This window comes from Sapajus apella, unplaced genomic scaffold (assembly GCF_009761245.1).
Source record: "Sapajus apella isolate SASKATOON/1434 unplaced genomic scaffold, GSC_monkey_1.0 scaffold147, whole genome shotgun sequence".
In the NCBI taxonomy this organism is placed as follows: Eukaryota; Metazoa; Chordata; class Mammalia; order Primates; family Cebidae; genus Sapajus; species Sapajus apella.
The window spans coordinates 35,751-62,994 of NW_022437087.1; the positions used below are offsets into that span (position 1 = coordinate 35,751).

The 27,244-nt window shown below is 45.6% G+C and overlaps 1 protein-coding gene across 3 annotated transcripts in view; it reads right to left on the reverse strand.

Moving 5' to 3' along the window:
• Positions 1-27,244, reverse strand: part of PDE8A (phosphodiesterase 8A) — a 146,394-nt gene that overhangs the window by 19,296 nt on the left and 99,854 nt on the right. For 2 of the 3 annotated variants that reach the window (XM_032264782.1, XM_032264783.1), the window contains exons 9-17: positions 21,086-21,174; positions 19,097-19,148; positions 18,966-19,008; positions 9,874-9,951; positions 7,131-7,201; positions 6,537-6,701; positions 4,942-4,990; positions 4,282-4,417; positions 2,576-2,774 (exon numbers count right to left, since the gene is read on the reverse strand). In XM_032264782.1, coding sequence (XP_032120673.1) covers positions 2,576-2,774; positions 4,282-4,417; positions 4,942-4,990; positions 6,537-6,701; positions 7,131-7,201; positions 9,874-9,951; positions 18,966-19,008; positions 19,097-19,148; positions 21,086-21,174 — 882 coding nt within the window. The remainder of the gene's footprint in view (positions 1-2,575; positions 2,775-4,281; positions 4,418-4,941; positions 4,991-6,536; positions 6,702-7,130; positions 7,202-9,873; positions 9,952-18,965; positions 19,009-19,096; positions 19,149-21,085; positions 21,175-27,244) is intronic. The other variant, XM_032264784.1, reaches the window with a different exon arrangement.

Genomic DNA, 27,244 nt, shown 5'->3' on the forward strand with positions numbered 1-27,244 from the left:
TCTCAAAAAACAAACAAACAAACAAAAAAAAAAACAACTATTTTAAAGCTTCTGATTTAGTACATATGTGTGCGGTACTTCCTTCTACTATTTCCTACTTTAAATGTTTTTGTGTCTTTATATATGTCAACTAGTTTGGCTAGAACTTTATCTATTTTCTTGGACTTTATTTTTCTTCCAGGAGCCACTTTGGATTATCATTCTGCTCTTCCCATGTTCTTTTCCTTCCCTAAGTGATTAAGGCATTTTAAAACACAAACCTTTAAATAAACAATTGGCTTCATTCTATAAGTTTTGACAGAAAAATTTCTCATTTTGTTGTTTTCTAACTAATTCCATTTTTAGTTTTATTTCTTTGTTGATCCCCAAATTATTCAGAATATTTTCTCATTTGTTGTAGCTGACATTTTAAATTAACCATTAGTTACTAAATTCTATTTTGTTGTATTGTGGTTAGAAAATAAAGCCTATGAAGTTTAGAAGTTCAACACATTATGTCCCAGCATAAGATCATTTTTGTAAATACCCTGCAGACACTTGAAAAGATGTATAGCTAATAAATCAGCCTTGCAAACTGATTTAAATTAAAATTCAATAATTTAAATTATTGAATTACATTTCAATAAATGCTCTTTTTTTTGAGATGAAGTCTTGCTCTGTCACTCAAGCTGGAATGCAGTGGTGTGATCTTGGCTCACTGCAACCTCCACCTGCTGGGTTCAAGTGATTCTCCTGCCTCGGCTGCCCAAGTAGCTGGGATTACAGGCATGTGCTACCAAGCCTGGCTAACTCTTCTATATTTAGGAGAGACAGTGTTTCACCATGTTGGCCAGGCTACTCTTGAACTCCTGCTCCATTTGCCTTGGTCTTTCAAAGTGCTGGGATTACAGGTGTGAGCCACTGTGACATTTCAATAAATGCTCTTAAAAATTGTGTTCGGTGGCCGGGCGCCGTGGCTCACGCCTGTAATCCCAGTACTTTGGGAGGCCAAGGCGAGTGGATCATGAGGTCAAGAGATCAAGACCATCCTGGTCAACATGGTGAAACCCCGTCTCTACTAAAAATACAAAAAATCAGCTGGGCGCATGCCTGTAATCCCAGCTACTCAGGAGGCTGAGGCAGGAGAATTGCCTGAATCCAGGACACGGAGGTTGCAGTGAGCCGAGATTGCGCCATTGCACTCCAGCCTGGGTAACAAGAGTGAAACTCCGTCTCAAAAAAAAGAAAAAAAATTGTGTTCGGTTAGCTCTCTAAATATGTTTGTTTGTTGTCTATAGAGTAGTTCAAAAGCAATACAGCAAAATTAGGTTATTTATATGCTGAGCCATATTGACACAGACGTCCCTCTGTTACCTGTTTTCATAATTTAGAAAACAGTCCCTTCTCTGGACGTGTATTTTTACCTACAGTCTGATTTGATTTTTTTTTTCTTAAAAAAACAATAACAATAAGAACTAGAGGGAGCAGAGAAAGCTCTGAGAAGGATTTCCCTTCAAGGTGAGGAATGAACACTTGTGTTCACTCCCTCTGTGTGCCAGATGTCATCCTCCACTTTGCCCTCTGCCAAATGTTAGTCCCGTGATACAGAGGAGGAAATGCAACCAGGAGCCACTTGCCCTGGCCTTGCATGGCTGCAGTCATCTAGGCCCTGCCAAGGGAGCAGCAGGTCAAGGGCAGAAGTTTCAGAAACTAAAGTGGTTTGGCATGGTCCAAAAGTGACCAGTTCCTGGGGCGCAGGAGAGGAAATGATGAGAGGAGTTCATTGTTCAAGTGAACATGGAGAGCTGTAGAGGTTAAAGTTTAAATCCTGAGGGAGGTGGGAAGCTGCCCCTGGGAATGACAGGATCAGATGTGCTGTTTCAGAAAATTCGCAATGGCAGTAGTGTGAGGGCATTCCACAAGAGGCAGGACAGGTAGGAGTTCTAGTTAGGAACTGCCCAGATAGGAGAGGATTGCGGGGGGCCTCACTGGGACAGCAGCAGGGGCATTATGAGGAGGAGACAAATCTGAGAACATTTAGGTTGTGACAGGAGGCAAGGTCAGATGATAAACCAGATGTCGGGGGCTGAGGAGCGGAAATAGCCAAGGATGACTCTCAGTTTCTAGCCTGGGTATCTGGCTGGATGACGGAACCCTGGATTAGGCAGATAACCCTGGGTGGGAGCAGTGCTGGGAACAGAGATGATGAACTTGGTCTTAGACCCCTGCAAACTTTAATGTACAGATGGAGGCCCTAAAGTGGGGATATCTAACAGTTACTTGGCTCTACTAGTGCACAGGCTTGGAGTGAAACCCCCAGAAGAATAGCCCTAATCCTTTTCTTGTTGGGTTTCTCCTCCAGAACCAAATCCTGCTTCTTGTACCCTCAAGGAATGGCAAGGATTTTGTCACGAATTAACACATCAATTTCCCAAAGCTACAGTGTGGCCTCCTGCCTGATTCCTCATGTGGCTTCACCCTTCCTGTGCCAGGCTACACACATGAGCAGTCATGCTGTGTATCTTGATGGAGGCAGGGGCCTTAGATTCTCCCCACTGCTCCTGCCCATTAAACATAGTGTATAAACACAGCTCACCTTTATCCTCTCCTTAGAGAGAAAATAGGCAGTGGCATGAAGCACATCAGCAGAATGTGTAGAATTGTGGTAGGGATTGGAAGAATGATAATTGGCTTCAATAATTTGTAACCATGATCTTAGCGTTGATTCGGAGCACTGTAAGAACTCACAGATTCCAAAGCGAGCAAACATTTTGAGACCAAGATAAATCAAAGGCCTATAAAGAGAAAAACACCCACAATGTTAGAACAAAGCAAACAAACAGGCTAAGTGTTTGAGGTCTGAATAAGCTCCAAGCCAAATTTCAGAGAGTGCAGGGCAGCAAAGTGGCGACTGCTTGGGCTGTGTTGGCCTCTTTCTGTGGGGGCCAACCAACTCTGGTTCCACTTCTTGCCCTCAGAGAACCAAGATGCACAGGTGAGAGCGGGCTGTCCACTGAAGCAGCAGCTCTGGCCTCAGCCTCGCTGGGATTCCTGATTTGCCTGGGGGGGTTTGCTCGTTTTGTCCTTCCAGGTTCAGTTTCCTACTTGCACTATTGGATTCCTCCAAATAATCCTTTTCCAAGGCTAAGCTTGTGCCACCTTGAACACTATCCTTTCCTTTGGACTTGCTGGACCCATGTCATTGGCCAGACATCCTGCCTATAAGAAAACATTTTCCGAAAACGTCATATGAGCCAGTCACTTCCGTATGCCATGGAATTTTCTCAATAATCTGGAGGTGGGAATTACATTGAGAGGATTTTCCCCAAGGTGACCAGCTGGTCACTAAGTTAGGTTCTTACTTGATAAATCAACTTGACCCAGCATCTGGCCCTTGCCTTTGAAGGCCACGAAACTGGCTGTGTTGAGGCAGTATCCAGAGGTGATCACAGAACTTAAACTGACTTGCCTTAGCCTGATTCACATGGATGTAATGTCATTAGGATATAAACCAGGTGCTCAAAGATTCATATGCCAAGGGAGTATTCTTTTCCACTCTCCTTGGCTGTGCTGGGAGATGGGGAAGTAGAATGTATCAGAAGGTTAACTCAAGGTGAGCCTGAAAAAGTTGGGGGGCTATCTTGGGGACAGGTCATCTAGACTGCGATGAGACGTGAGGAGCCATCCCATGGCCCAATGGAGCACACCTCTCCCAAGACACCCTTGGGGGCCGTCTTGGCTGGAATCAGCTCTGTGTACCTCCTTTCTTATGTGCCCAGCCAACTGCCAACCTTTGGTTAACAGCTCTTCTCTGGCAAGGGACAAAACTCAAGACAAAACCCCATTCCTGCTCCCACTCTCTGTGATCAAATCCAGATGAGGATGACTGGGGCTTTGGATGTCCCTATGCCTATCCGCAACACAGCAATCAAGATCTGGGGGCAGCTCTTATCATATGTGTATGTGTGTTTCTAATAAATTTTGGTTCTAGGCTCTGAGCAGATCTCTTACGTATTACCACCTACAGGAGAAATACTTTTATTTCACAGAAAAAAGTCCTGTGCTACTTGGAGAAATCACTGGCATAGTTGCATGCTTTCCATGAATGTGCCATTACTGTGGCCAGCAGACTCTTCCCCAGGCCCTGGTGACTCACAGCCACCTGCTACCTGGCCACTCCTTCCTGAGAGCCCCTCCCTGCCCAGGGACCAGCTCTGTGCACAATCCACACTCCTTAAGTAGCCTCCTCACACAGGCCGTGGGAATCTAGTTCTCCCCTTGCTGAGCTCTGCATGAACTCACCTATTGTGCGTGGCAGCCTCCAGTTCAAAAATATCAAAGTCCCAGTATTCCTCATTTTCCATTGCCCGAGCTATCCGTGGTGGGACATCATCAAGGGAGATGGGAGTGATTATATTGCTTGAAACCATTTGAATGTCTGTAAAGTGATGTAATTTGGAGAACAAAATTAATAGGCTTTAGAGGATTGACTTTTTTTTTTTTGGAGACGGAGTCTCATTCTATTGCCCAGGCTGGAGTGCAGTGGTGTGATCTCGGTTCATTACAACCTCCACTTCTCAGGTTCAAGCGATTCTCCTGCCTCAGCCTCCCAAGTAGCTGGGACTATTTATTGGCTCATGCCACCATGCCCGGCTAATTTTTGTATTTTTAGTAGAGACGGGGATTCACCATGTTGGCCAGGTTGATCTTGAATTCCTGACCTGGTGATCCACCTGCCTTGGCCTCCCAAAGTGCTGGGATTACAGGCGTGAACCACCGCGCCCAGCCAGGATTAACTATTTCTTAGGGAAGACAGTACTGCCTCAGAGACAGTTGCTTTGTTTCTGAGGCTTTATGACATATCAAGACACTTCTTAATGAGGTGAAAAATTATTTTCATCACTTAAGCTAGACTGCAATATTATACATAGTAATCTAAAAAATTAAAAAGGAAAAACTTACTTTTTGTTGAAAGAACATATTCATTCCCTGATAGTCTTCGTAAACCATCCTGATAAAAATCAAGGAAACAAGAAAAAGTCACAACTATTCTTTCCTTCCTGGAAACTCCAGGTGGTCTTCCCAGAGGACAGCTCAGGGCAGCCCTCTCCATCAATCCGCTCAAGGCTGCCCTGGGCCCAGTAGGTCTACCCCTGTGATCATCACTGTGGTCAACCACTGACCTCAGTGACTTACTGGAGAGCACAATAGGCTACTGCTAAGGACAGGCCTGGCCCTGCTGGAAGCTAAATTCCAGAGCAGGGTCAACACCTGAGAGGTGAGCTTGCATGTTTTTTGTTTTTTGATTTTTTTTAAAGATAAGGTTTTACCATATTGGTCAGGCTGGTCTTGAACCCCTGACCTCAGGTGATCCACCTGCCTCAGCCTCCCAAAGTGCTGGGATTACAGGTGTGAGCCACTGCGCCCGGCTCGAGCTTGCATCTTTTGCAGGGCAGGTGGTCCTCAAGCCCAGCATTCTTGCCTACACTCCAGGGCCATTTGGTTTCTTAGGGACAACTCCGCTCTGCCTTCTGTTCTTCTCCATTTTCCTGCCACCCTCCTCACTCTGAGGACATGAGGCTTTCCTGGCATTAGATCCTCTTTCACCTTCTAAGTGACCTCATTTCTCCCAGTTGACACTCCTGAGCTCCTCACCACTGCTCCCAGACCACCTTGCTCAACCCCGGACTCTCAGCAGCCCCCTCTTCTCCAGTCCCATGGCTATTCTCATCTACTCACCTCCAGGACACTATCCCACCCCATCCCTCATCATTTTCACCTCTCACCTACAGTCTGAAGAAGACTCTGTCTCAAACAGGCAAGACCACAGTTAGATATTATCAACACGGGAAACGACCATACCTTCTAGATTTCTGCCTGGAACCTTATTTTTATAAAATCCAGTGACTTCAGAAAGCAGGAACTGGGAGGGAGAATTTGCTTCTGACCAAGACAAAAGCTAACAGAGCAATGGAATAATCTATGCTGCACAAAGTTGTCGCTCTCTAGTGAGAGATCTATACCAGACATGTTGAAGGAGGCATCCAGGGCCCCTCAAGAGTCTATGGCACAAAGCCCCTTTCTAGTGAAAGATACCCAAACCCCTCTTTCCTACAGTCATCCAAATGTGTGTGGGATGCTTTCAAGTCCAAACTGTTGGACACCCTGGCATCACTTTAAATACATATGGCGGAAGAAAGACATTCTTTCTGTTCTGCACTGAGCCAGTTTTCAAGATCTTTAATACAACTCAACAAGCTTTATTTAGATAAACTACTGTTGCAGCCCAAGCAACACTGGAGAACTAGCTCAGCAGACTGTCAGGATTACATTCTTCCATGCTCTGCTCCAAGCTAAGCTCTCCCTAGGAGGCAGGCAGCAGGTGGGTGTTTGTCCAGAGAGTATAGAACCCAGGCAATGAAGGAGAGTTTAGGCCTTGACTAAGCCCGATAGTGCCCTGCCTGCCTCTTAAAAGAGATCTGTTTAAATGAATAACCTCTGAGAAAACAGCCAAGGACAGACAGGCTCTCACCAGGAGCCTAGTCAAATATACTTACAGACATTAATCCCCCAACAAGGTCATTGGCATGAGGATCATCATCCTTAACACCAAACTGTGGTGAATATAGTTCAGTGGTTCTTAGAATTTCCAGCACACGGTCTAGGGCTTCTGTCACAGGCATGGGACTGCTTTCCTGGGCAGCGTTGATAATATTGATTACCTACATTATGAAAAGAAAATACTTGAGTTTCATAACCTTAAAAACAATGGGAGAGCCAGGGATGGTGGTGTGTGCCTATAATCCCAGCTACTCAGGAGGCTGAGGGGGAGAATTACTTGAGCCCAGGAGTTTGAGACCAGCCTGGACAACAGAAATAAAGCCTGTCTCTAAAATAAACAAATAACAGCAAAAACAAAACAAAATGAAATAAAACCCAAAAGGACTCAGTCTGGCCATAGTACTTAATACTAATGTAAAACTAGTTAAAATGTCCATGTCACACATCCTCTCTCTTCAGAGGAGGCAGCACCACACAACTAAGAGAGCATTCTCATTACTGCGGGTCCCCATTTCTTCTCATTGGAAACAATCCTTGGGGAGAACAAGGAGCATGTGTGCTCACTGGAGACAGACCATAAACCGCTTCACCTTGGTGATGGGCGCCTCAATTGTCATGGAATGTATCCGGGCCATGGAAGAGTGTCGTCTCTGGTTGGAAACTGTGGAGAAAGGGATGCACAAATCAGGGTGTGCACAGCCCTGGGCACCTGTCTTGACAGCAGAGGGCTCATTATGCTCAGCTGCATGATGAAGGGGCAGGATAGAACTGTGAGTTTGCTGAGCTTCCTTCCTCTCCTAATAAGCCTGGGGTTCTGGCATAACCAATTCTGTTTCCTTCAGCTCTAGGTACTAGGAAGCACATATGCCCCCATGGACTGAAATTCTGATGTCACAGGCCAGAGAGAAAACAGAGGAAACTATCTAGCAAGCCAAAGCCAAACAGCCTCTTTTTGTGTCTATGACAATAAGCCTTTATAATTATTCAGCTTGCCATTCTCTAGGAGTAAAAACGTTCTGGAAGACAATGCCACAGAATGCTCTTTGTTTCATATATGGCAGGAATAAAACATTCAACTCACCAATAACTGAAATCCACAAATTTCTGGTTAAATTTTTCAAGGTACCCTCTGGGGCTTTGCACTGCTATGCTTAATCTAGAATGATTAGTAAATACCTTAAATGATTAGTAAATATCTTCAATGAGGCAGGATGCAACTCTTAGGTTCTAAAATTTGTTTATTTTTGTTGTTCTTGTCAAGATATGGTTCCTTTGGGGTGAGGAGAAGCCTGGGCAATGTCGAGGCAGAAAAAACATTAACATCCAGTCCTGGGTATCTCCACGAACAATCCCATCAGGCTAAATGCTGCTTCCCAAAGTCATGACAAGACCAGGAACTGTCCCAGAGACTGATGTGTCAACCAAGGAGAGACACCGTCCAAGGTTAACCAATCCAGGGAGTTTCAAATGTTTTAAATTTGGGGACCCAACTAAACTTATAATTTTGGTGATCATAGGACTGCCAACTTTCCATTTTACCCAACGAAGTCATTAAACCAAAAATAAAAACTGCTATTTATCACCGTCATAAAAGGACTTGTTTTCATTTAAAAATAATTGACATATGCTTGTAACAAACAGAGATCTATTTTACCACATGGTGACTACAGTTAATAACAACATACTTTTGAAAATCGCTAAGAGTAGATTTTAAGTGTTCTCACCACAAAAAAAAAAAAAGTGTATCAGGTAATACATACGTTAATTAGCCTGATTTAGCCATTCCACAATGTACAGATAGGTCAAAACGTCATGTACATGATAAATATACATCATTCTTACTTGTCAATTAAAAAATAAAGGAATTGGCTGGGCATGGTGGCTCACACCTGTAATCCCAGCTCTTTGGGAGGCTGAGGCAGGCAGATCACGAGGTCAAGAGATCAAGACCATCCTGGCCAACATGGTAAAACCCCATCTCTACTAAAAATACAAAAAAAAAAAAAAAAAAGCTGGGCATAGTGGTGTGCGCCTGTGGACCCAGCTACTGCGGAGGCTGAGGCAGGAGGATTGCTTGAACCTGGGAAGCAGCGGTTGCAGTGAACCAAGATCCCGCCTTTGCACTCCAGCCTGGCAGGAAAGCAAAACTCCGTCTCTAAATAAATAAATAAATGAAGGAATCAGAAAAAATCAAAGTGTAAATGCAATAAGGTAAGGAAAAAAGTATAAAGACTGTCATGGGCAGTGACCTCAGCTCTGCTCTGTGCTGCTCCAGGACTGCAGAGGGTCTGGGATTGTAATCACAACAGCTACAATGAAGATGACGATGGCAGCTAACACTGAGTCCCTACCCTTACTGACCAGGCACCACACATACTCATTTAATCCTCACACAATCCTCTGTAGACAGCAAATTATCCCCACTTTACACATAAGGCAATGGAAGCACAGAAGTCCACCTCAAGGCTACACAGAAAGATGACGTTGGGATGTGAACCGAAGGACACCAAAACCTACAGTCCTTCCCACAATCCCATACCACTTCCTCACTGACACCACCCCAACCCTGTCCTCAAAGCAGGGGTGTAATCTGTATGGTCTTTCCAGTGCAAGGAGTACACAGTTTGTCATCTGGGCCACACAACAAATCTGTGAGGGGTGAGAGGTGGCATTTGATCCCCACAGTATAATCGTAGCTGATATCACCTTGGAAAAGTTTGCATTTTGAACCAGTACAACCGGCTCTGTATCCTTTCCTACTCATTTTTGGGCCAAAGAATGTATACAGCCTAGCAGTAATACAGCAAATGTAAGCAATGTTGATTACATTCTAAAACTAGGACATTCAGGTCATGCATCTACATATTCTTTTTAAAAAGTATATTTCAGTTAGAAATTCAAGTATATTTCAATTTGCTGAATAAGGGTTTTCACAATTCCAAAATCAAGCTCACCCCTATCTAACAGTTTCCATGGCAAACTGCAACCTGCATGGGATAGATCTTTAAGAATTACCAAATGCATACAATTTTGGCAGATGAACTGACATCTTCTGCTGTTACAGTTTAGAAAAGCAACTATAGACTATATGGGAAATGTATCTTTTCCTTTTATTTTCTGATTCCATTAAAAAAGCTCAGAATGGAGCCCACTGGCAGGAGTCCACAGACAGGAATGAAACACTAGTTTCCAGAGGGTTTCCTCCTCTCCCAAGAACTGGAGGCAGAGAGGCGCCCCGGGCCGGGGGAGGGGGGGGGCGGGGGGGGGTGGGGCGGGGCAGGCCTCTAAGTATTCAACAGTGATCTGATCACATTTTCTTGTCTTTGCACTCACCTTCAGTTGCACGGGAGGCAACAGCTTTGACGTCTAGTGAGCCTTTTCTCCTGTCTTTATGTTTGCCTGTCTGATTATCTGTAAAAACAAATAATAAATCACTTCTTCAAAGACATTTAAGCAACATATTAAGGAAGGGTACCAATCTAAAAATTTTTCAAAACTCTCAACTTTAAGAATTGAACATGATTTAAATGCCACAAAAGTAAGTAAACATAATACAGAGAGGAAGACTATGAATGACCAGTTTTATGGGGTTAGAGTTTCTCAAAATGTCCCACCAGGTGCACAGATAAACAAGGACTTTATAGTTTCAGAATATGTAACTACAGAGTCCCAAGACATAAAGTGACAACTGACAGGAATGACCTCAGGAGAATCTCTCCTATGATGTTTCTATATAACTGAGTAAAATGGTGGGAAAATTTTGATCCCCACCCAACTGTGCCCCAAATAAAAATCTTTTATTTTCTCCACAAAATAAGGTCTACAATATCCCGGGGAAAACATTCTTCTCTTTCCTAGGGTAGTATGGTGAACCCTATTTGAGGTATATTTCACATGATAGTTCATCCTCATCCCTTTCACCCCCTCTTCTCTGTGAAGAACACACTACTCTCCTAGGCTTCTGACGGGTGCTGTCTCTGACTCTTCTCTAATCCTGACCCCCACACCAATCACTGACAAGGCAACTCTAACTTTTCTTCCTGACTCCTCTGTGCACCTGCTGGGTACCATGCATGGTGCCATGGCCTCTCAGACTGTGCCATGCATCCCCATTTCACAGACGAGGAAACGGGAGCTGCTTTGCACATGAGTGCACAGCAGAGCAGGGTGGGTGCTGAACTCAGCTCTTCCCACAGCCATGGAGCAGCTTCTCTATCTTCTCTTGGCTTCCTCACCTGAAACATCTCTCTGCTCATGGACAGACCCTTAGCACTTCCTCCGCACTGTCAAGAAGCCTCTTCACCTGCTGTTTGCTTCTTTGTCCAATTAAACTACATCCTCTTCTCTGTAGGCACTGAGAGTGAACATGTCAAGGTCACCAATGACCTCCTTTTTGCTAAGTCTGAAGGCTACGACTCAATCCTTGCCTGACCTGACTTGATTGTGGTACTAGACACAACTGATCCCTTTCTGGACACTCCTATTTGCAGAGTCCACACTCTCATGATTTTCCTTCCATCTCTTACTATTCCTTTCTAGTTCCTTCCATGATTTCCTATTCCTCAGCACCAAAGGTGGTTTTCCAAAGGTTCTATCCTTAGCCCTTCTCAGTCAACAAAACCTCCTTGGGAGATCTCATTCCTTCCTATAGCTCTAATTAATTCCTATGTTGCCATCTTATCCCAGGCCTCTCTCCTGAGCTCCAGACTTAACTAACCACTTACCACCTCATTTGGATACTCCTCAGGAACTGCAAATGAATTGATTATCCACCATTAACTCTTTTTCTTTTTCCAAATCTGTTCTTTAACCCTACCATAAGGTAGACAGAAGTCATCCATCATTTCTCCCCCTCCCTGCTCCTCTCCTTCCACTGGGTCCGCCAAATCTAAGGATTCTACCTCCTAAACACCTCGAGTCTATCCCTCGCTCTATCCCTGTCTGAGCTCAGACACTTGTCATCCTCTCTGGATTATAACAACTGCCTCCCAGATTGGTTCCAAAACACCAACCTTACCCCCTTCAACTTATTCTCTGCAGGCAGCCAAGCAATTGTTCTAAAACAAAAATCCAACCAGATCTCTCTCAATCAAAACACTTCAACAGCTCATCCTTGTTTTTAGGGTAAGATTCAAACTCCTCAGTGTGGCACCCAGAGTCTTATGAGGTCTGTCCCCCTCTCTCCAGCCACCTTGAACTATTGATGATTTGTTAGTTTGCCTCCCAAACTTCTCTGACTTGGTACACACCACTTACTTGGGAATGTGCCTTTCCCATGCCACCTTCCTCACCTGGTTACCCCAGATCTTCTTTGTAGATGCAGTTCGGGTATCTAACTTTTGGGAAACCTTCCCTTAAATAGCCTCTCCACAGCACCCCAGCAGTGCTTTATTGTCTTGCCTTCCTTGCTAACATGAATGACTTGAGGGCAGGGACAGTCTTTCCTAGGTGATCAGTACTGTGCCTAGCATGTGCTAGAAGCAGCATGTGTATAAAAGCTCAATAAATACACATCTGCTTCACCAAAAACCTGCACCTTCCTGTGCACAAATCAAAGTTCTGTTAAATCAGCCACTTTGATTCTGTGGTTCCCCTGCTCAAAATCCTTCAGCGTCTCGGAGATAAAGAACTTCTGGCATTCAAGGATAGGTACAGTCAGCCTTCAGCAGCCTGCCTTTCATCTCTCGCTGTTTCCCATGAATGTGCGGCATCAGCACAACTGCTCCGCCTTCCGTCTCTGGAACAGCCTTGACATCTGCTCCTTTCATCTGAGACATGACACTGCACCCTCTCCAAGTGTTCACACCTTCACATTTCCCCTCTCCTCGACCACATGGAGCCGGAAGTGTGTCTCCTTCCTCTGAGCTGCATGATGAGTAATGTCCACATGGCCACCTGATGAGCCTGGGCTGGGAACTTAGGGTTATTTGTTCCTTCATTCTTCCCTTTTTTATTCCATTCAACGAACTTTTACTGGGCACCCACCATGTGTGATGCCCTACGCTAGGCATTAGGGAGGTGAAAATGATAACTTATGGCCCATGTCCTCAAAAGGAGTTGGTCAGTGGGGAAAAGAACTAAGAGTCGCAGTAATGATTTTGAAGTTCAGGAGGAGCCTGGGTGGCGGGGCTGGGAGGGGTGGGGGGAAAGGGAGTGGAGTGGCAGAGTCTCCTCTGGGAGTGGGAGCAGAAAGGAGATGGATGGAGTCTTGCAGCTGCAGCCAAGATGAGGAGGAGGAGGACAGCATTTCCAGGAGGGGGGAAACTGCTTGTGCAGATGGAGCAGTGTGGCTGCAGAAGGGCAGGTAGCAGTATGTATGAAGGATGTGCTGTGAGGAGTGGAGGGAGACTAAGCAGGCTTTAATTTCTACTTGACCATTTCAAAGTTACTATATGTAAATACAAGATCCTCTTGTTCCCAAAAGCCCTGCTAAGCTTGCTGCTCCCCTAGTGCCTGTAGCAAGTTATAGATGATTCTGTTAATTTTTGCCCAGTGGGTAGAGATGGACCATGTCTCCACTGTCTCACCCCAGCGCCCAGCTCTCAGAAGCTGTCCTCAGGGAACACCAAGAGGTTGAAAACACAGTGTGAGGCTTACATCCCAACAAGACTACCAGCTCCTGAAGGCGTGCTGTGTCCAGGCCCTCACGCTTACTAAGCACTCAGAAAACACACACTCATCCTCAAGTATCAGGACTGCCAGTAGAGAGAACACTAAATAGGCCCCCACAACCAGGGCATGGGCTCAGGATCCCCTGCAACTTCATGTCTCTGTTCTTGGCTTCCTGTTCTGTAAAATGAGACCCATAAACTCTGCCTATCCTTTCAGTAGAGAAACAATTAATAGCATTTCCTTGACCTGCTGGGTAAATCCAGGGAACTTGGAAAAACAGTGGAGGTGATGAGAGGGGGTAACTAATCAAGAACCCTCACGAACAGCAGCTTCCTCCAAGTCGCATTAGCCCTGTGGCCTGGAAGTAGGAGCTCCAGTTTGGATATGAGGAAGTCCAGGCCCAAGTATCTTACATGACTTGCCCAAAAGTCATTCAGCCAGGACCACAGCAGACTGTCAGAGCCCTTCCTCAGGCACTCACAACAGCACAAGCATTTGCAGAGCACTTGCTCTCCACTGGGGCTACCACCAAACTGCCACGCCCACAGCCTCCTGTTGGCCCTCCTGTTCCCAGGACTCTCTGCACATGGGCCTCTGGTAACTACCTCTTCCTCCTAAGAAAGTTCACTTTCTCCAGATGCAGATCAAATCTCCCAAGTCTTTTCAATGATCTATGAGGCCTCTAACAATGGCCCAACCCTGGTAGCCCATGAGAACACCTGCAAAGTATACGGAGGCCTGGGCCCCACTCATACCACGTGACCAAGAACCAGGCCTGTCACATTACTGGCAAGGTCTGTCCTGACCACCTCCTCATCTCCTACATGGCTAATCCACGGCTTCATTCTTCTCCATAGAACTTAGCACCATCTGTTACACTGTATGTATATTTGCTTAATGTCTACCTCACCCCCCAGCTAGAAACACATCTCACAAGCAGACACAGATGTTGCCTGGTGCACAACAGTTGTGCACTGAGTTTTGGCTGAATGAATGAATGAATGCATCCTGCTCCTCTGTGCTCCCCTGGCCATTCTTCAAATGTCTATTACTACTGGACTCCTTTCTTGGTGGTCAATCTTCCTGCCTCACTTGCTCTCTTCAGGAGAGTTGGCCCAGGGCCAAAAGTTTTGGTTTCTCTCTTCAGATGTGATCAGTTCAAATCTAAACTTACTATCTACTCCTTGTCCAAACCTGTTCTTTCTTATTATCTTATTTGCACTTGTTATTTTAATTAATGTTATCCAGTGGCCAAGCTAGATATCTTGGTGTCATTCTCAAGTCTTCTCTTTATCCCAGACAGTAAGCTGGTTCCCAAATCCTGATTAAACTTAAGTAACTCCTGAATCCAGTCTCTGATTGGGCTCCTCAGGCTGGATTCAGGAGTTTCTTTGTCTTCAATTTCTTTTCTCCATGGCTATCTTTCTAAGACCTGACCCTTTCCCATTTACCTATTTTTTTTTTTTTTTTTTTTTGAGACGGAGTCTTGCTCTGTTGCCCAGGCTGGAGTGCAGTGGCACGATCTCGGCTCACTGCAACCTGCGCCTCCTGGGTTCAAGTGATTCTCCTGCCTCAGTCTCCTGAGTAGCTGGGGCTACAGGCACGTGCCTCTACGCCTAATTTTTGTATTTTTTAGTAAAGATGGGGTTTCACTATGTTGACCAGGCTAGTTTTGAACTCCTGACCTCATGATCCACCCACCTCGGCCTCCCAAAGTTCTAGGATTACAGGTGTGAGCCACAGTGCCTGGCTCCCATTTACCAACTTATAAAGATTCCCTTGGCCTTCCTCTGCTTGCAGGATGAATCCAAACTGTCCTGTCCCAGCCTCACCTCTCGATGCCTTTATGTGTGCTGCTCCTCCCACCTTGTCCTCGCATGACCCCTACTTCTCTTCCAGACACCAGCTTAAGCATCATCATCTTCATCATCATTGCTGGGAAGCATCTCCCAGCTTTTCCCCAGTGTGATACTACAAACCACAGGATACTGAAATTATTTCCCCCTGCCACCAGGCAGTGAACCGCACGTTCACTTTCTGTGTACCTGCAGCCAGACTCAGGGCCGGACCCAGAATAAGTCAGAGTTTACAGACTGGACAGTTGCCACTACGACAATTTGGTGTCCTCAGTGAGACAGTGTCATGTGAAAACAACACATGGGCCAGGGAAAGGGGAGCCTGTATCGGGATTTTATTACTCTTTGGATGCCTAGACCCTGAATCTTCCTTTCCATGTCTGGGGAGTTCTAAGTCCTCTCATTATGGAAGGGAGAAGGCCAGAGACTCCGCTGCTCCATACCCAGTTAGTGGCAGAGCAGGTGACACAGGAATAGCCAAATGAGTGCTTCCTTCTAAGAGTCTGCTTTCAAGTGAATGAGGCAAGCAAGCAAGGTATGAAGAAGCTATGCTATCCATGGTGAGAACAGCAACACCCTATGCCCAGACCTCAACAGGGCCAGTGCTGCCCAAAGCTCAGTAGTGACAGCAGCAGCCCCCTAACCACAGTGCTCCTATGACATGCCAAGAGTAGTGGGGACAGTTGCCCAGCTTCCTGCCTCCTTTTCCAAAACCAGTGCTAGAGCTTTCTTTTCAAATCTGTAAGCAATCCTATTTCCTTCCAAAAAAAACTCCTTTTCTGCTTAAGAATTGATTTCTGTTGTGTGTAACCAAGGACTTCGGCTGGCCCATGGCCTGTAATAGCTCCACCCTGCCTTCTCAGGCGAAGATAGCCAGTTGAGACCTTTGGACATAAAGCTGGTTATGCTGCTACGCGGGGAGGTGAGACGGACAGGTGGCTCATCTGGGTGGGATGGGTAAAACTCTCAAGTCAGTGCTGATCAAGTGAAATGACCAAATGGCCTGGTACGAACGCAGGTTGGGAGATGAGCCCCCTGCCTAACATTTCCTCTGACTATATCACTGACTCTGCCTCTCAGTCCCAGCTTTGCCATATCCTGGCTACCCAACTCTAGGCTGTCACTGAACTTTTGTTTTTTCTTTTCTTTTCTGAGATGGAGCCTCGCTCTGTCGCCCAGGCTGGAGTGCAATGGCACGATCTCGGCTCACTGCAGCCTCCGCCTCCTAGGTTCAAGTGATTTTCATGCCTGAGTCTCCCACGTAGCTGAGACTACTGGGGCATGTCACCACGCCAAGCTAATTTTTTGTATGTTTGGTAGAGACAGGGTTTCACCATGTTGCCCAGGCTGGTCTCAAACTCTGGGGCTCAAGGGATCTGTCCACCTTGGCCTCCCAAGGTGCTGGGATTACAGGTGTGGGCCACTGCACCTGGCTCCCTCAGTTTCTTCCTCTGTAATAAAGGAATATAAATAATAGTCATACCTACTTTACAGTGCCATTCTTGAGTTTAAAAAAATGCTAAAACCAACTAAAAGCCCCCTATGAATCTGCAGTGTAGGACACTCCCTAACAGGCCCACACATGCTGCTTCTACTCTGACTCCTCCACCCCCTGCAATCTGGCTTCTGCCCTCGCCATTCTCCTGAAACTGCACATCTACAGGTTACAGAAGAGCTCTTGGATGCAAAGCACAAGTTTTTATCCATCTCTGGCTCCATATCCCCCTCCCTCCCTCTGTGCACCTCAGCCCTCACCAGTCTTGATGCTTCCCATTCTCCCAGCCTTTGCCTTCAGCGACACTCTCCAGACTCCCTGCTCCCTCTAACCCCTCTTTCCTGCTTGTTTCCTCCTTCTCTGAAGGTAGGTGGTCTCTAGGAATCCGCCTCACCTCTCCTCTCCTTTTCTTGCTGTTCATTTCCACTGTAACCTCAAAGTTTCCATTCCCCTTTACCATCCCTGGTTTCCATCATGTCCGTATCTGTGCTACCTGCTAATGCTTGGCTGGCCATAAACATTTTCATCTCTAGTGCTAACCTCTTTGCAGAATACAGGAGCCAGCAATCAGTAGGTACTCAGCAGAAATCTGTAGAATGAATGGGCAGAGGGGTGAATAAACAAACCCACCTGGCTGCCCACCAGGACCTCACAGGTAGAGCTCTCCACATTCATCCTCCCCAGTACTACTGCTACTTCCTGAACATCCAGGCCCAGAAACAATCTTTTCAAGGGCTCTTTCTTGCTTCTCTCTCTCCAGCCCCACACCATCATCACATCTGGCCTCTCTTCTCTCTTCCTACTGTCATCACCATATTACTTCCTGGCCATTGTTTTCTCTACTTTCGACCATGGCAATGCTGGTATTCTTTATGGTGTCTCCTTCTCAGCTCACTGCAACCTCCGCCTCCCAGGTTCAAGTGATTCTCCTGCCTCAGCCCCTCCAGTAGCTGGGATTATAGGCTCCCACCACCATGCCTGGCTAATATTTCTATTTTTGGTAGGGACAGAGTTTCGACCTGTTGGCCAGGCTGATAAACTCCTGACCTCGGGTGATCAGCTGCCTCAGCATCCCAGTGCTGGGATTACAGGCGTGAGCCACCACACCCAGCTGCATCCTTATTGACCCAAACACTTCTTTCCCCACTGACCTTTTATACCAGTCAAAATTGAATACTTGCTTTTTCTGGAACATGCCCTGTACTCTCCCAGTTCTACGACTGTTTTTATTGCCAGAATGCTTTTCCACTCACACCTCTTTTCTTATTCAAATCCACCTCTCCCTGTCTAGAACACTCCCCACTGGCCCGCTCTCATTCCTGTGGATCATTTCTTATCACTTGCTCTGTTCCTTTGTGTCAATGTGTCTCTCTTCCTTTCAGATTAAATCTCTGATTGCTCCTCAGGCGCTGGTAAAAACCAAAAACTGTGCTTCAGAGCGCTGGTGTCAGCCCTCCTGGATTTAGGTGCTAGCTCTGCCACTTCCTAGATGGAGATCCTTGGGCAGATTATTTAAACTTTCAATTTTCTTACCTGTAAAAAGGGAATTTCACCTATACAATGCTTACCTCCTTGAGTTAGTCCAAGCCCTCATTAAAATAAGCTGTACATAAAGCACTTAGTACAGGTATCTCGTACACAGTTAAGTGCTCACAAAAATATATAGTAAATGTCCCTAGAATGAATGAATGAACTGTTCTGGTAAGGCAGAAAGCGTATCAACAGCATGAAGGGAAGGCTTTTACAGAAGAGCTGGGCAAGCAGAGCACACTGCTCAGGCAAAGCAGGGTGGCACAGCAAGTGTCTACACAGACACTTGATGGAGCCCCTCCTGCTGAAGCCTCACCATCCCAGCCCAGCAACTTCATCTGTGAAGGCCCATCACCATCCCAACCCAGCCCCTTCATCTGTGAGGGCCAGAGCAGGAAGTGGCTTGCTGAAGCCATGACACATTTGAAGGAAACAGGGGACTCTAAGCCAGGGAAATGCATTTGCAGTAGCAAAGCTACGGAGATGAGCAGATGTTGTCCAAGCTAAGAGACACAGAGGTGAGGCAAGTGCAAGAGCCCAGCTACCTCCCTGTAGGCTGCAGTAATGGGTGTCAGGACAGACAAAGATGTTCATGATAAAGGACTATGGGATAAACACCCAACCCTGTCTACCTCTTAAAGCACAAATCAGGTTATAAAGCCACATTGCACATGAGTTCATGCATTTCAGCTGACCAGTTCCTTCCCTGGAAGCCTGAGGGACCCTCCCCAGGGCACCTGTCAGAATGCTCACAAGTGCTCAAGTCCTTTGACTCCTAAGCCAACCCGTGCAGTCGGGAGAGAAATGCTGCCATGGTGTGAGGAAAATACAATCCCACCATTGCACCAGGCCAGCTAGTTAGAGTAAAGACCTGTTTTTATTTTTTCTCCAAAAACTCAACGAACTCTAAGAATAAATATGGGGCACCATACCTGTATGAGTGTCAGACTGAACACTTTCGGATATTTTCTCAGCCTGAAAGTGAATTTTAAAAGCCATTAGTTCTGACTGCTGCAAATCTTGCTGGAGTGTTCCTGGGGTCCTGGGGGCTCCCCTTACGTACCTTATTGTTGCCACTGCACACTCTTATAATGGACACATAGTGTCTAATTTTTCTGCAAGTAAAAAACAATGCATTATTTCTCTTCTGACTCTAACTTGATGGATATGTCATTAATTTTCCATTACGATATGGCACTTCCCTTTCACAATACACAAAATGCTTTGAGAACATTTCTTCTTATTGTGACCAAGGCCACCAATAAATAAACAAGAGACCACAAACATCCTTTGGTGTCTGTAGAAATGACTTCAATAAAAATGACAAAATTCTTCCCAATTAATCACAAAAGACAATAAAATATACATGTTTTTAAAAGTGAACTGCATGTTAACCAGCCAAGAGCCTTTAGTTCTTTAACATGTTTTTATTTTCACAACCCTTTACATTGATGCTTTTCTTCAAGTTCCAACCAACAATCTGCTCATAGTCACTGCTGGCCATAGCCCCAGGCCACACTGGAAGCTGAGGTTCACACTGAACGAGGTTAGCTAGACATCTAAAACAAAGCAACGAGGGCTTAGCTCAGAGGCTGCTGACTCTTCTCATTTATTTATTGTTCCTTCAGTTTTTTTACTTTTTCCCCTTGATAATCAAATCCCTATATACTTATCACAAAAAATCTGGAAAGGACATAAAAGGGCAAAGAATCAGAACAGAGAACCCACACAGATCCATCTCCCTGAGGCGATCACCAACTGGCAGCAAAGCCTGGTGACAAAGCACGTGAGCCATGTGGTCAGCGCTGAGGTCTGCAGCCTGGCTGTGCCTGATGCTGGCAGCTGGACCCCTGGGCTAGCAACCTGACCTCTCTAAGCCTCAGTTTCCTCATCTGTAAAGTGGAGATGATCACAGTGCCAACCTCACAGGGCTGCAGTTAGGAAGGAATGAAGTGGCATCTACCAGACACTGAGAGCTGGCCAGGAAGGGAGGGGCTCAATAAAACAACAGCAGTTGCTACAACTGCCACTGCCATACTTTCTCCTGTTCTTTTTTCCTTTGCATGATTGAGACTATACACTAGGTATCATTTTACATTTAACATTATATCATAACCTTTACCATATTTTTTGACTTTTTTTTTTTCCTTTTGAGACAATGTCTCACTGTCGCCTGGGCTGGAGTGCGGTGACATGATCACAGCTCACTGCCGCCTTGACCTCCCAAGGCCTAGTGATTCTCTCATGTCAGCCCCCTAAAGTAACTGATAGGGGTGTGCTACCACATCTGGCTAACTTTTAAATTTTTTGTAGGGATGGGGGTGGTCTCACTATATTGCCCAGGCTGATCTCAAAACTGGGCTCAAGGGATCTTCCCACCTTGGCCTCCCCAAGTGCTAGATTAAAGGCATGAGGTAATTTAATTTTCTATGGTCATCATTTCTACTTTTTTTGGCCCTAATCTTAGAATCTGTGAATATGACTATTTCTAATGGCTGCATATTTTAGATGTTCTATAACTCACATTCATAATTTTCATCTTACCATATTATTTCTTTAAGATAGCTTCCTGAGACAAACCATCTGAAATTTTTAGATTGGTTCCCAATCTACAGTCACATCTGTTTTATATAAGAATGTCCATAACTGTTAGTATTTAAAATATTTTTTATCTAATTTGATAGGTCTTTACAAAAATAATACATAGGCTATCAAATTAGATAAATAATCTTTTCAATATAGGGACTCTACCAGTCAGTATTATCATACAATTTAATAAAGTGACATTCAGACTTAAACAAATACTTCAGTTTCTTGTGTATCCAGGCAGCTTCAACAAGACTGATGCGAGTATGGTGGCTCTGGGCTGCAAGTGGTCAGATGTAGACATGAGGAAGTCCCCAAGGAAACACGACTCTGGAAGGCCATTCTGTGATGACACCTGACCTTGACACTTCTGTTAGCAGTCATTAACTTACTAAATATTCAGAGCAAATTCTGCAATAACCCAAAACACTGTATGTTGACTGATGTACTTGTTTTTTCCACTTACCCTCCCTGTCCAATGACAGGTATTATCTTCACATTTTGTTGTATATTATCTCCATTTTTCTTTTTGGCATAGTAAATTCCTTGCCACTCCTATAAATGGAATGTAAGCATAATCATACTGTGTTGAAAACATAATGTTGAAAACATAAACCCAAAAACATTTTCTACTTCAGTTCTGATGCACCTACATTGCTAAAGCAATTAGGATAAAAAATGATCCCAACCTCAAACCGATTTCAGGTAATGGGTCAATTCTTTCTTAGCTTCCGAAGTCCACCTCCTTCTGAGCTGCTGACAAAAGTTAGGTCACCATAGTCTAAATGGTCATATATTTTCAGTGGCCACCTGCAGACAAGAGGTATCCTGGGCCTATAAATAAAGGGCACTCCCCCTCACTTCCTCCTCTCATAACTCTCACCTGCTGAAGTGGAAGAGGGAGCTTAGCCTCTGCCCCTGTGTTTGGGAAGGCAAGAATATCCAGACTGGGCCGGAAGGGGCCATTCTGTGGCCACTACCATGGTGGACTGCTACCAGTTTGAGGTGAACGAAATGGCTTGAGGCCCTTCTGGGATGTGTGAAGCCCTGCATATGGGGTGTGGAGGATGACGTAACAGTCAGGACCAAGCTCAAGTAAAACTAACGATGAGACCTCAAAACCCAAGGCTGAAATCACGTTAGCTGTGCTCTCCTGATCAGACACAGAACCTGGGGATTCTTTCAGACAGGAAGCACAGCCTGGGGAAGGAGGCCTATGCAGAACAAGACAACAGCAAGAAAACAGGGCTGTGGTGACTCCCCTTATCTTGGGGTGGTGGGGATAGCCAGGATGGAGCTAGGTTTTGTCAGCATCCTAAAATGTTATGAATTCCTCCAAGAAATCACCAAGGTCCCTAAGCTATGAAAATCCCTAAAACCCACCGTAGGACACTGAACCCCTAGGGTATTCCATAACCTTCTTCCCCTTCCAGAGTCCCTCAGGACCTAGAGCTGAGCCAGGCTGAAAGTGGAGCGCAAGGGCAGTCTCACTGGCTTAGCTGAAGTTTCCTATCCAGAGCCCTACTCCAGGTCAATTCTGAAATATTCTGTTTGGAACATGACAACCTGAATCCAAATACCAGTGGTAAGAGATCATCTTCAGACTCCTCTGGGAAAGCAGATCAAAGAGAAACCAGGACAGTCAGATAGAATCAAAGGATGATTACCAATGCTTCCTGATACAATTCTGAAAACAATGGGCACCAAAAAAGGACTATATCAAAAAACAGCCGGAAAGCCCAGCTCAGTGCTTAGCTTACAGTGGAGAAGTGAGGTACCGGCCCTGGTACAGTTCCGAGGGGAGCTCAGCCAGAGGATGAGGCTTGCAGCCCAAAACCAGCAAGAACTAAATAGGGTTCCTGAGGCAGACATCCATATCCACAACTCACATGTCCACCTTAGAAGGAAGGCTTCAGCAGACAGGTCTCAGGGTTACTTCTGAAGCTCACTATCAAGGGGAATATGAGAAATTAATTGTGGTGACATCTGCAAAACTGTGAATACATTAACACTACACTGTATACTTTATTTATTTATTTGAGACACAGTCTTGTCCTTCATCCAGGCTGGAATGCAGTAACACAACCATGGCTCATTGCAGCCCTGACCTCCCAGGCTCAAGTGATCCTCCTACCTCAGCCTCCCAAGTAGCTGGGACCATTAGCACACATCACCACGCCCAGCTATCAAATGGTATACTTTCAACAGGTGAATTGTATGGTACAGAAATTACATCTCAATAGAGCTGTTACATTAAAAAAAGAGACAGGAAAAAAAAAAAAAAAAAAAAAAACATGGATGAATTCAATCAGTCAGCATTTGAAAAATATATTCAGGATTTTCTTCTCGTTTCTGAATAGACTTGGGTGGCTGATCAATCCCAAGTCAAGGCTAACAGGTCATTCCATCCGGTTCCACAGTCCAACTAAAGGTGTAGGACAATTTGGCCGATGGCTTGGCTTGGGTAACAGAGTCACTAAGTTTCCAGTCACCAGTGGAAACAAAAAATCTTTACTTACATAAATATCACATAAGATTTAGTTTGGCCGGGCGTGGTGGCTCACGCCTGTAATCCCAGCACTTTGGAAGGCCAAGGCGGGTGGGTCACGAGGCCAAGAGTTTGAGACCTGCCTGGCCAACATGGTGGAATCCTGTCTCTACTAAAAATACAAAAATTAGCCAGGTGTGGTGGTGGGTGCCTATAATCCCAGCTACTCAGGAGGCGAGGCAGGAGAATTGCTTGAACCCAGGAGGCGGAGGTTGCAATGAGCTGAGATCAAGCCATTGAACCCCAGTCTGGGCAACAGAGTGAGACTATCTTGAGAAAGGAAAAAAAAAAAAAAAAGATTAAGTTCCTAAGAATAATAACACTACTACCTTAGAATGCTATCATGAAGATTAGGGTGGGTAATGCCAGTAAACTCTTGGCAAGGTCCTGACATATGGTGAACATTCGGTAAATAGCCTGGTTTGGGTGCAGGTGGTCTGCACAGGCCCCTTTCTCCAGGCCAAGCTCCCCTCAGAATAGCAGCAAGACCAGTACTTCCCTTCTGTCTGGTACAAGCTATGTACCATGCTAGGCTTCTCTGGCTTTTGATGCAGTCCCTCTTGGCACCTATTGTCTTGAGAATTAAATCATCACCATCTAGCCATTCTATCCCCAGGGGGAGCACAGTGTGTGCACATGGTAAACTGTGGTCAAAGAACACTTGGGGCTTTTGTTACTAAATGGGAAAGGTAGGCTGAAGTCAACTACTGAATCCTGGCAGCCAAGATAAGGACTATGAGCCCTATGTTGAGGAAGCAACATGACAAAATAATGACTTAGTAAGAATAATCATGCAGCAGTGTATGGTGGACCGTGTGGAGATGGAGGATCCCAGACAACTTAACGAGATCCAGCCACTGTAACTCCAGAGTGTAAGAAGGCGGCCCTGAGCAAGGTCAGGCCCAGGCAAGGGATCCTCGAAGCAGGGGTTTCACTGCCATCAGCGCTTGTGGATTTGATGGAGGGGACCAACAGGCAGGAAGGAATCAAAACCATTTCAAGGATCTAAGTCAAACCAACTGTGACGTTGGTCCATGAGCAGAGACAGCGGGAGCTGGAAGGGAGATTGGGTTTTCTGTTTAAGGGAGACGAGAGGAAACCATTGCTAGACAATTAAGATGACAGCAGGATGTTGAACCAAACCTTGGAAAAGAGGTTGACACTAAAACCAGAGAAGTGTGAGATTTCTACACAGAGTAGAAAAGACACTTCAAGAACAAAGGAGCATTCTGAGGGATAACAGTAGGGGGAAAAGGCCAGAGTTCTGGTAAATCTGGGAGGAAACGGAAGAAACGTAGGCAAAGGGGAGCCAGTGAGAGAGGAAAGCAAAGGCACAGGAGCTAAAAAAGGTAAAAGTTTTGAAAAGCTAAAGAGTTCTGCAGCCGTGTACCATCACCACAGGCACCTGAGCAGCCACCATTTATTTAGCACCCATTAAACAGCAGAAGAAGAACAACACGGTTTCTGAGGGAGGGGAAAAAACATCAAGTTTTCTAAAAGAGGCCAGGCATGGTGGCTCACATCTGTAATCCTAGCACTTTGGGAGGCTGAGGCAGTAGGGCTGCTTGAGCCTAGGAGTTTGAGACCACTCTTGGCAACACAGTGAGACCCCATTTCTACAAAATATGCTAAAAAAAAAAATTAGCCAGATGTGGTGGCACGCACCTGTGGCTCCAGCTACTTGGGAGGCTGAAGTGAGAGAATCGCTTGAGCCTGGGAGATCCAGGCTGCACTGAGCCAAGATCGTGCCACTGCACACCAGCCTGGGTGACAGAGCAAGACCCTGCCTCAAGAAAAAAAAAAAAGGAGAAAAGAGACAATATAAAGTTTAGATATCTGAGAAGATGGGAGACTATGCGTTCTAGAGCTCTGACAGACAAATCTTGGGGAGGAAGGAAAAAGAGAAGGGTTAGGTGGATATACATACAGGATGCAAAAAAGCATCAGTACCGGAGCTGGAAATCAACATACCTGTTATTTTTACCCAAAAGAGGAGCGACCAACAGAACAATGAGCAGCAGGGGTTTGTGGAGATGGGAAGTGTTTACAATATTCCCCGCTTGAACATCATCAAAATTTCTCTTTTGTCCCAAGAAGGTCCAACTTCCATATCCAACACCTAGCATCTGACACTCCAAGGCCCCAGCTCCTGGCCATCTGGCCACTTCCTAAGTCTCCATTCTGCCATGCTGGTCCCTAGCAGAGGCCTGAATTCCCCTTCCTGATCACACTGCCACTGTCCCATAAGGCCTGCTGACCCCTCAACAAGCCCTGCTCCCTAGAGACAGAATTATGGATTCTTTCACCTCAAAACATAGGCCAGCTCAGCAGCCTGCCCTACTGCCATGTGGCCCACAGACCAGCAGGTTGCTGACAAAGGACAAAGGTCACCTTTCCATGCTCCCCAAGAACTAGGAAACAAAAAACAAATGCCCAGGCCCTTTTGAGAAATAAAGTAGTATAGGCCAGCTGCAGTGGCTCACGCCTATAATCCCAACACTTTGGGAGGCCAATATGGGAGGACTGCTTGAGCTCAGGAGTTCGAGACTAACCTGAACAACAAAGGGAGACCCCCGTCTCTACAAATAATTTAAAAATTAGCCAGACATGATGGCAGGCACCTGTGGTCCCAGCTACTCAGGAGGTTGAGGTGGGAGGACTGCCTGAGGCCAGGAGGTCAAGGCTGCTGCACCTCTGCACTCCAGCTTGGGCTATAGAACAAGACCCTGTCTCAAGAAAATACATAAAAAATAAAAATAAATCATTATAGGAATCAGTAATCTGATGATCTTTCCTATTCTTTGCTCATAGTAAGTATAATTTTAGAGAGCAGGTCTCTTGCTATTGAAGTTTGAGGCCCTTTGTTACCTGGTGCCCAACAGCACAACCCCAGTAGAGGTGAGACACAGTTCACACAGAACTAGATGGAGGCCAGCACTTACAGCACAGCCCTTCCCTACCTCCACTTGCCCCCTCGGTGAGAAGGACATGGAATGCCTCAATGGAAGTTCTGCCACATCAAGGTGCACAAGGCCCGTCCTGGTTCATACTCAGTTGAACCTCACAACAAAACCACTGGCTCATCCAGTAGCAGCAAGGAACCTAAATGCCAGGATTGAGGTGGTCATGGTAAAGCCCCTACCATAGCTGCTGTAGTCTTGGAAGACTGCTGCTCTGTGGCCTCCTTCTGAGTATGCCCTTCTCAAACATGGAAAGGAATGCTTGCCCTCACCTACATGGTGCACCTGAGCACCTGAAGGTCTCTTCATCCATCTCAGCCTTCATACCTCTCTTTCTAGAGGACCTTCCACTTCTTCCAGTAAGGAAAAAAAAAAAAATCCTTGACAGAAAAGTTGAAGGCAAAATAGAGCAGTGCCTACTTTGTCATTCCCCTGGCAGGGCTTCACTGGGCCCCTGCAGCCGGCATGTTCTTTCCTTGTTCTCACTTCAAGGCAATGTTGTATGCTCAGAGACAGGGAAGGCAAAGAGAAACAGGTCCATTCACGGTGGCTTCACAAGGCCCAAGATAAGTGGAGTATAAGCTTTGCACAGCCCCCTGCTCCTGTGGTAGGCTGCTGTTTTGTGCTATCAGATAGGCACTAGCCAAATGCCACCAGTGCCTCCACAAAGCAGGCAGCATGAGTCACCAGTTTTTCAAATGTTTGAAATAATCAGATTAATAGTCTATACCAACTTCCAAAAGCAAAAAAAAAAAAAAAACCCAGCAGAAAGGACACAAATGACTGTGAAAAGCAGTAGCCTTTTCCTTCTCATCATATTGTAAAACCTGTCACAGTGATGTGCTATCAGAAACTGGTTCAGAGAAATAAGCTTTCAGACTGAGCTGCCTTTCTTCTGCCTGTTCCTTCAGCACCATGATTGAGTGACTTCTTACATTACTGAATAATGGTTACTTTTATTTGGCTGTTTCCAACCCTTGAATATGAGCTCTCTAAGGCAGGAATTTTTGTTTTACTCTTCTTTCCATACCGGAATCTAGCACAGTGTCTGGCTAACAGAAGGCATTTTTAAAATGCTCAATGAATCAATGAGGCTTAGAGAAATCTTGAGCACAAG